The sequence below is a fragment of the Indicator indicator genome (genome assembly GCF_027791375.1).
Source record: "Indicator indicator isolate 239-I01 chromosome Z unlocalized genomic scaffold, UM_Iind_1.1 iindZ_random_scaffold_221, whole genome shotgun sequence".
NCBI lineage: Eukaryota > Metazoa > Chordata > Aves > Piciformes > Indicatoridae > Indicator > Indicator indicator.
The window spans coordinates 44,789-54,606 of NW_026539168.1; the positions used below are offsets into that span (position 1 = coordinate 44,789).

Sequence of the window (9,818 nt, forward strand, 5' to 3'; positions counted from 1 at the left end):
GACTGCTGCAGATGTCAGCACCTCAGAAAGGATTTGTGTGGGCTTGAGAAATCTACCTGAGGCTCCATAGGTAGGAGGTTGATCCCCAAAGCTCATGTAGTCAATACCAACAGATCAGGGCCTCCAGCAGGGGAAATTCAGAGCCAGCCTGAAGACTAAGGCAGGTGCTCTGAGGTGCCATGATGGGAACCTCTGTCTTGATTAACTACACACAGCCTAGAAAGCGTAGGCTCACGATTCAGGCACTTCACTTCAGTGGTTTAAAAGTCAGGTGGTGAGGACATCCTCTCAGGGTCTAGGGGTGCGTCAGTTCTGGGGCTCTCTCATGTCAGTTGTGTGTCTGTCTGTGGTCTACATCATTAATCACTTCAACTGATGCTGCAGCCCAACTCCCATCTGGTTCTTTCATGGGAGGAAGAGGAGGGGAAGGGAGCATGGGAACCAAAAGCAACACAAAACCCCCAATGGTGGAAGGCAGCACTGGCTGCAAATCTGGAATGAACACCACCCCCCAAAAAAAAAAGAAAAAAAGGAGAAACATCCTCCTTTCCCCCAAGAAAGGAGAAAAAGACAACAAAAAAAGATTGCAAATGACAACTCCAAGTATGAGAATATATCCCCAAAAGCTTTGGCAGCTGGCTTCAGACCAGCTCGGTTTGAATCCTGCTGCAAGCTGAAGTGAATTCAGAGTGTGGAAGGGAGGGAGGAATCCAAATGATTTTCAGAACAAGGGCACTGCTGTGTGCAGGGGGAGCAAGGGGGAACTCCTCTTGCATTTCCTGCCCGAGGAGGTGGGACTGGGGGCAGGGAGAGGGAGGGAAGAAAAGAAACAGAAATCTGCTCTGATGGTGATGAGGAAGAGGCTTGGAGAAAGAGCTGCTCCTGCAAAGCATCCATTGACTGCCTTACCCTCCCCAACACATTTGCCTTTTTGTCTGTTTGATTGATTGATTTGTGGTTTTGTTGCTGGTTTGGCTTGGTTTGGTTCTTTTTTTTTTTTTTTTTGTTTTAGTTTGGTTTGGTTTGGTTTTTGTTATTGGTTTGTTTTTTTTTTTTTTTTTAGTTTGGTTTGGTTTGGGTTTTTTTGTTTTGGGTTTTGTTGTTGGGTTGGGTTGGTTCTTTTTTTGTTTGTTTTAGTTTGGTTTGGTTTTGGTTTTGTGGTTGGCTTGGTTTGGTTTGGAGGTTTTTTTGTTTGTTTGGGTTTTTTTGGTTTGGTTTGGTTTGAGGTTTTTTTGTTTGTTTTGGTTTGGTTTTGGTTTGGTTTTGTTTGGTTTTGATGTTGGTTTGGTGGTTTTCTATTTGGTTTGGTTTGGTTTTGGTTTGGTTTTGGTTTTGCTGTTGGTTTGGTTTGGGTTTTTTGTTTGTATTGTTTTGTTTTTGTTGTTAGTTTGGTTTGGTTTGGGGGTTGTTTATTTGTTTGGTTGGTTTTGTTTTGTTTGTTTGTTTTTCTTTCTTTGAGATTTGCCTTAAATATTGAAAGCAACCAAAGCAGCAACCACACAACAAGAGAGCATACAACAGACTTCTGAAAAGGAACTACAAGGTGGTGGTGGTGGGGTGGGGGGGAGGTTGGGAGGGGAGGATGAAGATCTCCAGGTCTGTTGCCTGTGCCCTGTGGTTTCAGTTGCCCTCCTTGATGATGTCAACCAAGGCTTGCAGCAGTCTGTCATCCCTGTGCTTGTAGGGTTTGGCATTGTAAAAAAGGTCAAGGTAGTCACTGTAGAGGCTTTCCTCTGAGTCTCTCAGCTGGGAGGGTTTGTTGAGCTTCTCCAGGGCTTGGTAGAAGAGCTCGTAAGGGATCTTGGGCTTCTCGCTGGCAGTCTTCTTGGGCAGCCTCTTGGGAGCCTTCTGCCTGCTGAAGGCACTCTGCAGTAAGTGCAGCATGGCCTCTGAAGGGATTTTGTCTTCTGCTCTGTCACTGCTGCTTGTGCTGCTGCTGGTGGTGGTCTCTTCTGGGGCTTTGGGGTTGGCACTGACACTCTCGTGGGGGGTATGGTCCTGGAAGACAGAGCAGCACACACAAAAAAACCCCAACAAGTTTAGTGTCAATAAGTCATAGAAGCATAGAGTGGTCTGGGGTGGAAGGGACCTCCAAAGCTCACCCAGTCCAACCCCCTGCACTCAGCAGGGACATCTCCACCAGATCAGGTTGCCCAGAGCCCTGTCCAGCCTTACCTTGAATGTCTCCAGGGATGCAGCCTCCACCACCTCCCTGGGCAACCTGTTGCAGTGTTCCAGCACTTTCATGGTGCAGAACTTGTTCCTCACATCCAGTCTCAATCTGCTCTGCTCAAAGCATTGACCCTGGTCCTGTCCCTGCAGCCCTTTGGAAGCATTCCCTCTGCAGCCTGCTTGTGCTTCAGCTACTGGGAGGCTGCTCTGAGGTCTCCCTGGAGCCTTCTCTTCTGCAGGCTGCACAGCCCCAGCTCCCTCAGCCTGGCCCCACAGCACAGCTTCTGCAGCCTCTGCTCATCTTGGTGGCCTCCTCTTAGGCACCCCTTCAGGGACATACAGGTGGGAAGAAAGGAAGAGTGGCACCTCCTGAAGGGGTGCCTAAGACCCCACCTGCAGCACTGCCTCCAGCTCTGAGCCCCCAGCACAGGAGGGACCTGGAGCTGCTGGAGAGGCTCCAGAGGAGGCCACCAAGATGAGCAGAGGCTGCAGAACCTCCCCTGTGGGACAGGCTGGGAGAGTTGAGGCTGTGCAGCCTGCAGAAGAGAAGGCTCCAGGCAGAGCTCAGAGCAGCCTCCCAGCACCTGAAGGGTTCCAGGAGAGCTGGGGAGGGACTTGGGACAAGAGCTGGGAGTGCCAGGATGAGGGAGAATGGCTTTGAGCTGGGAGAGGGCAGAGTGAGAGTGGAGAGGAGGAAGAAATTGCTGAGAGTGAGAGTGGGGAGAGACTGGCACAGGCTGCTCAGGGAGGCTGTGGCTGCCTCCTCCCTGGAGGTGTTCAGGACCAGTCTGGATGAGGCCTGGAGCAAGCTGTGCTGGGTGGAGGTGTCCCTGCCCATGGCAGGGGCTTGGAGCTGGGGGGTCTTGGAGGTCCCTTCCAACCCTAAACCCTTCTGTGGTGCTATGAGTCCACCTGGATGAGTGAATCCTTGCCCTCTGTCCTGTCCCTTTGTTACTGATGTGTTCCCAAACTCCCTGAGAGCATGCCAGCAGGCAGGACTCCTTTTGGGGTAGAATGATGTAGATTTAGTGTATCTGTCAGAGGTGTATCCACAGAGCCACAGACTGCATCAGACTGGGGGGACCCTCCAAGGGCATTTTTCACTGAGCTCTGCAGCAGGCACCTGCCCTCTTCCACACTGACAGGAGCCACCCTGAGCACTGCCTGCAGCAGCAGAGTGGCTGTGGCTGCAGTGCTGAGTCACAGATGGCACTGGCTTGGAGGAAGCCTCAGAGGTCATCCAGTCCAAGCCCCTGCAGTCAGCATGGACAGCTGCAGCCAGAGCAGACTGCCAGAGCAGGCTGCCCTTGAATGTCTGCAGGAATGGAGCCTGCAGCAGCTCCCTGGGCAGCCTGTGCCAGTCTCTGCCCAGCCTCACTCTGCACAACTGCCTCCTGCTGTCCAACCTAAGCCTGCCCTGCTCCACTTCCAAACCACTGCCCCTGGGCCTATCCCCACAGCCCCTTCTGAGCAGTCCCTCCCCAGCCTGCCTGCAGCTGCCCTGCACAGATTGCACTGCAGCTCTCAGCTCTGCCTGCAGCCTTCTCTTCTGCAGGCTGCACAGCCCCAACTCTGCCAGCCTGGCCCCACAGCACAGCTTCTGCAGCCCTCTCAGCATCTTGCTGGCCTCCTCTGCAGCCTCTGCAGCAGCTCCAGGGCTCTCCTGTCTTGCTGTGCCCACAGCTGGACACAGCCCTGCAGGGGAGCTCTCCCCAGGGCACAGCAGAGCAGAGCAGAGGGGCACGATCCTCTCTCTCCAGCTCTGGCCATGCTGCTTTGGATGCAGCCCAGGCTGCCCTTGGCCTTCTGTGCTGCCAGTGCCCATTGCTGGCTCCTCTCCAGCTCCTCAGTACTTCCTGACCAACACCTCCCTGCTTGTACCACCCAGCTGTGTTGAGCTGTGCAGTTCAGTGCTTGAGGACCAGCATCCTGCAACCCTTCTCTGTGGGCAGATGAAGAGAGGGACTAACAAAGACCTGAGCTGTTGAGAGGGATGAAATTGCATCAGAGAGCTCAGAAGCAGTCTGGAGCTGGAGGATATGAACAGAGAGTCAATGTTGTGCCTTCCTCCTGTGGGAAAAACTCAAACCCAACCCCCAACCCAAAGCCACCATGTCCTGATCCCCTGGGAAAGGAAAAGGAAAGGCTCATCTGGGAGTACCTCTGCAGAGTCTGTCACCTTCTCCACTCCCCTCCTGTCGTTCTGCACGGCGTTGTAGGAGGTGTAGACACGAGGCTGCCTCATGTGCTCAGGCTGGGTGGCAGTGCCATGCAGAATCAGCTTCCAGCTCACGATCCTGCCCTCGTTCTGCATCCTCCTAGACTGCAAGGACAAGGGTGGGCATCAGCACAGCTTGCCCCTCAGCATGGGGGAAGGAAGAGAAAGGGCACGACTTGGTGGTTGTGAATCCTCACAAGTGGCTTCAGATAGAATCACAGAATGGGACGGGTTGGAAGCCACCTCCAAAGAGCATCCAGTCCCAAGGTCACCCAGTCCCAAGATCACCCAGTCCCAAGGCCACCCAGTCCCAAGGTCACCCAGTCCAACCCTCTGCACTCAGCAGGGACATCCCCAACCAGATCAGGTTGCCCAGAGCCCTGTCCAACCTCACCTTGAATAGCTCCAGGGATGGAGCCTCCACCACCTCCCTGGGAAACCTATTCCAGTCTTCCACCACCCACATGATGTAGAAGTTGTTCCTCACATCCAACCTATATCTCCTCCACCAGCACCCCCAAGGCCTTTTCTCCAGGGGCTGCTTTCAAGCCAGTCCCTGCCCAGCCTGGATTGGTGTTGGGGATGGTCCTGAGCCAGCTGCAGGAACCTTGCCCTTGGCCTTGCTGAACTGCAGGAGGTTGGCTTGGGGCCAGCTCTGCAGCCTGTCCAGGTCCCTCTGGATGGATCCCTTCCCTCCAGCCCGTCCAGGTCCGTCTGGATGGATCCCTTCCCTCCAGCCTGTCCAGGACCCTCTGGATGGATCCCTGCCCTCCAGCCTGTCCAGGTGCCTCTGGATGGATCCCTTCCCTCCAGCCTGTCCAGGTCCCTCTGGATGGATCCCTTCCCTCCAGCCTGTCCAGGTGCCTCTGGATGGATCCCTTCCCTCCAGCCTGTCAGCTACAGCACACAGCTTGGTGCTGAGGCTGCCCCAATGCCACTGTCCATGTCACCAACAGAGATGCTAAACAGGGCTGCTCCCAGCACTGATCCCTGGGGCACTCCACTTGTCACTGCTGTCCACCTGGACGTGGGCACGAGTGACCCTGAATGGGGTGATTGCACTTGGGGGGGTTCCTGAACAGGAAAACTGGACTCCAGGCATCAAAAAACCTTACAAGCTGAGGAAAGAAAAGAGGTTCATTACCTGTTGAGGACCAAAAACAAAACCCTCAAACCACCACCAAGATTGGTTTATTCTTAGGGGGTCAGGAAAAATGGGAAATGTCAGCAAGTTTGCTGATGACACCAAGCTGTGTGGTGCTGCTGACAGGCTGGAGGGAAGGGATCCATCCAGAGGGTCCTGGGCAGGCTGGAGGGAAGGGATCCATCCAGACGGACCTGGACGGGCTGGAGGGAAGGGATCCATCCAGAGGGACCTGGACAGGCTGCAGGAGTGAGCTCTTAACAACCTCAGAAGGTTCAACAAGACCAAGGGCAAAGTCCTGCAGCTGGGTCAGGGCAATCCCAAGCACAAATCCAGGCTGGGCAGGGACTGGCTGGAGAGCAGCCCTGAGGAGAGGGACTTGGGGGTGCTGGGGGAGGAGAAGCTCAACCTGAGCTTCCAGTGAACACTTGCAGCCCAGAGAGCCAAGCAGAGCCTGGGCTGCAGCAGGAGCAGTGTGGCCAGCAGGGCCAGGGAGAGGATTCTGCCCCTCTGTTCCACTCTGCTCAGACCACTCCTGGAGCTCTGTGTCCAGGTCTGCAGCCTCTGTTGCAGGAAGGGTCTGGAGGGGCTGGAAGGTGTCCAGAGAAGGGCCAGGAGGAGGAGCAGAGGGCTGGAGCTGCTCTGTTCTGGAGACAGCCTGAGAGAGTTGGGGTTGTGCAGGCTGGAGAGGAGAAGGCTCCCACGACACCTTCTGGTGGCCTTCCAGCATATGAAGGGGGCTCCAGGAAAGCTGAGGAGGGACTTTGGAGGGTGTGAGGGAGGGATAGGAGTTGGGGGGAATGGAACAAAGCTGGAAGTGGGGAGATTGAGACTGGATGTGAAGAAGAATTTCTTCCCCATGAGAGTGGTGAGAGACTGGAATGGGTTGTGCAGGGAGGTGGTTGAGGCTCCATCCCTGGAGGTGTTTGCAGCCAGGCTGGATGAGGCTCTGGCCAGCCTGATCTGGTGTGAAGTGTCCCTGCCCATGGCAGGGGGGTTGGAACTGGATGAGCCTTGAGGTCCCTTCCAACCCTGACTGATTCTTATATATATATGTAGTCAACCCTGACTATAATTACAAATAAAATAAAAAAAATAAAAAAAAGACAACAAAAAACCAAAGAAATGCTGCTCTTAACCCTTGCTCCAGGAAAATGCCTTCTGCTAAGGACACAGAGGAGGGCATCCTGTAGCCAGGAGGTTCATCTGTGCGAGCCTGCAGTGCTGGACCCTACCCTGCTGATACCAATGTTTGCTTCTGCTGCCCTTGTGTCTGTCTGCTCAGCTCTTGGCATCACAGCTTGAGGCCAAGAGGGGCTAAAGGCTCAGTGTCTGATGGAAGCTTTCACTTCCTGGGCAGGATCTGACCCTTAATGACAAGATGATTAGCAGCCAGCTTCACTGCAGCTCTCCAGGGAAGAGTGTGATCCATCACTGCCTCTCTCTCTCTCTCCCTCCCTCTGAAGAGAATGATTCCACTGCTGCCTGTCAGGCAGCTTTTATTCTGCTGTAATCCATCCCCCCAGGTGATGTCAGGCATCTTATTCATTCCCTATCTCTGGATTTCTTGGCTTTAATCCTTTAGCATTGTTCAGCAGTTGAAAAAAAAAAGAAAAAAAGGGATGGGAAAGAAAAGGGAAAAAGAGAAAAAAAGGGAAAAAAAGACTTCTAAGAAAGAAGTTAAGAGAGAGGGAGATTTCCAGTTCAAGAGGAACAGGGACTTGATGGAAAGGGAACAGCAAAAGTCTGCAAAGATGCTGAGGGGGAGTGGACCTGGGAGTGCTGCGGGACAACAGGATGCCCATGAGCCAGCAATGTGCCCTGGTGGCCAAGAAGGACAAAGGGCTCCTGGGGTGCATCAAGACGATTGTGGCCAGCAGGGCAAGGGAGGTTCTCCTGCCTCTCTACTCTGCTCTGTACTGGTGAGGCCACGTCTGGAATCCTGGGGCCAGTTCTGGGCTCCCCAGGTCAAGACAGAGAGGGAACTGCTGGAGAGGGAATGCAAAGGGCTACAGAGATTCTGAGAGTCCTGGAGCAGCTGTGTGAGGAGCAAAGGCTGAGAGGCCTGGGGCTGAGAGCCTGCAGAAGAGCAGCCCCAGAGGGCAGCTGAACAATGCTCAGCAAGAGCTAAAGGAGCTGTGGGGAGGGGGCAAGAGGCTGAGGCCAGGCCCTGCTGAATGGTGCCCAGGGACAGGACAAGGGCTAAGGGACACAAAGTGGAGCATCAGAAGCTCCATCTGAACATGAAGAGAAACTTCTTTAACTGAAGCGTGCTGGAGGGCTGGAGCAGGCTGCCCAGAGAGGTGGTGGAGTCTCCATCTCTGATCACATCCCAGCCCCACCTGGATGTGTTCCTGGGTGACCTTCTCTAGGTACCCCTGCTCTGGGCAGTGGGGTTGGACTGGGTGCTCTCCAGAGGTCCCTTCCAACCCCTCCCATCCTGTGAGTCTGCCACACTCTGCACACATCAGACCACCTCTCTGGGGTTAATCCAAAAGGTTTTGAGTCAATTAAAACCATGAGCATGCAACAAGAGGACAGTGGATCTACCCAAGGCTCCTTTCTTCAGAGAACAACAACAACAACAACAATCCTAATTATCAGTTAATGATATGTTAATTTGATCACACTTTTCACTCCATGAACCACAGAAGAATGGCATTGAGTGATTTCTTTCAGTGGCAAACAAAAGTGTGAAGAGCAGAGGGAAGAGCTCTGCTTTGACAGGGGAATGGCAGTGGGAGGAGGCAGGTGCCTGGTGTCAGGAGGAAGAAAACCTTTCCCTGCTGCCTGCAGTTCTTGTTTGAACAAAACCCTTCTGGCAGCAGCCTCCTCGACCTGCCTGGGAGGTGATGCTATGACCACCTTCACCCTCTGCAGGCTTCCACAGGCAAGCTGAGGGCAAGGCAGAGCCATACTCACCACATCAGTAATCCTCAGCACCCAGGTGCCTGTGGGGTTCTCTCCCCAGGTGTGCACAGACATGAAGTCCCAGTTCTTGAACCCATTTGGAGATTTATCTCTCTCTCTCTCAGCCAGGAGGACAGTGCTGGTCCCTGTCAGGGTGCAAGAGCAACAGCAGTGAGCAGACTGCTCCCAGGGACCTGGTTTGCCTTCCCACAGAGCTCAGCTGGCAGAGAGAGGGGTTTGGAGAGCAGGTCCTGTGAGGAGAGGCTGAGAGAGCTGGAGCTGACCGGCCTGGAGAGGAGGAGGATGAGGGGAGACCTCCCTGGGAGGAGGTTGGAGTGAGGATGGTGTTGGCCTCTTCCCCCAAGCAACTAAGGACAGGACAAGAGGAAATGGCCTCAAGCTGCACCAGGGGGTTGGAGATGAGGAACAACTTCTGTGCTGCAAGAGTGGGCAGGCAGTGTGACAGGCTGCCCAGGGAGGTGGTGGAGGGGTTCAAAGAATGAGTAGATGTGGCACTTGGGGACATGGTCCTGTGGTCACGGAGGTGTTGGGTGGAAGGCTGGACTTGATGAACTTAGAGATCTTCCCAGCCTTAATGACTCCAGAGGTCTTCCCACCCTTGATGACTCCAGAGATCTTCCCAACCTTAAGGACTCCAGAGGTCTTCTCAATCTTGATGGTTCTATGACTCCAGATATCTTCCCAGCCTTAATGACTCCAGAGGTCTTCCCAACCTTAATGATTCAATGACTCCTGAGGTCTTCCCAACCTTGCTGACTCTATGATTCTCCTGCTCTGTGTTCTAACCTCGAGGACCAACAAATAAATAAGTAGTGGATGGAGATAAACAGAGGTCAGACAGAACCAGGCTCGTGTCAGAACACCTCAGGAAACTTCTAATGGGAGCTGTGGAGGCAGCCTGGGTTGGGGCAGGGAAACCAAAGCCTTGCCTTAATTCATCACTGTGTTTGGGGAGCTTTTTGTTGTTTTTTTGTTAGGTTTTGTTTTTTCTTCTGTGAGTGGATGAAAATGGTTCCAGGCTGGAGCTCCAGCAGGGTGAGAAGCACAATGCAGTGCTGCTGTTAGCACCAAAGTGGTGAGGCTCAGGAAGCCTTCCTGCAGCAGAGGGGATGCTACAGCAGGCTGGGGGAACCTGTGGTACTTGTTTTCATGTCAGGGGAGAAGGAGGGAGCTGTGTTTACACAAACAAGGAGCAGAGCAGCCCCCAGGGAGCCTGCACTCAAGCTATAAATACATTTAAAGGCAACACTGCAGATATATAGGAGAGGAATGACACAGATTTAGTAGAAAAAGTGGGAAAACAGAAAAAAACAAACAAACAAAAAAAAAACCAAACAAAGAAAAAACAGGAGG

The 9,818-nt window shown here is 53.4% G+C and overlaps 1 protein-coding gene across 1 annotated transcript; it reads right to left on the reverse strand.

Annotated features, from left to right (window-relative positions):
- Positions 1–1,620: 1,620 nt before the first annotated feature.
- PCSK1 (proprotein convertase subtilisin/kexin type 1) lies at positions 1,621–8,590 on the reverse strand (the record flags this gene model as incomplete). The annotated part of the gene is made up of 3 exons (XM_054398369.1): positions 1,621–1,998; positions 4,334–4,495; positions 8,457–8,590. Coding segments are annotated over 3 exons (674 nt in total), but the record flags the coding sequence as incomplete, so codon positions are not given.
- Positions 8,591–9,818: the final 1,228 nt, after the last annotated feature.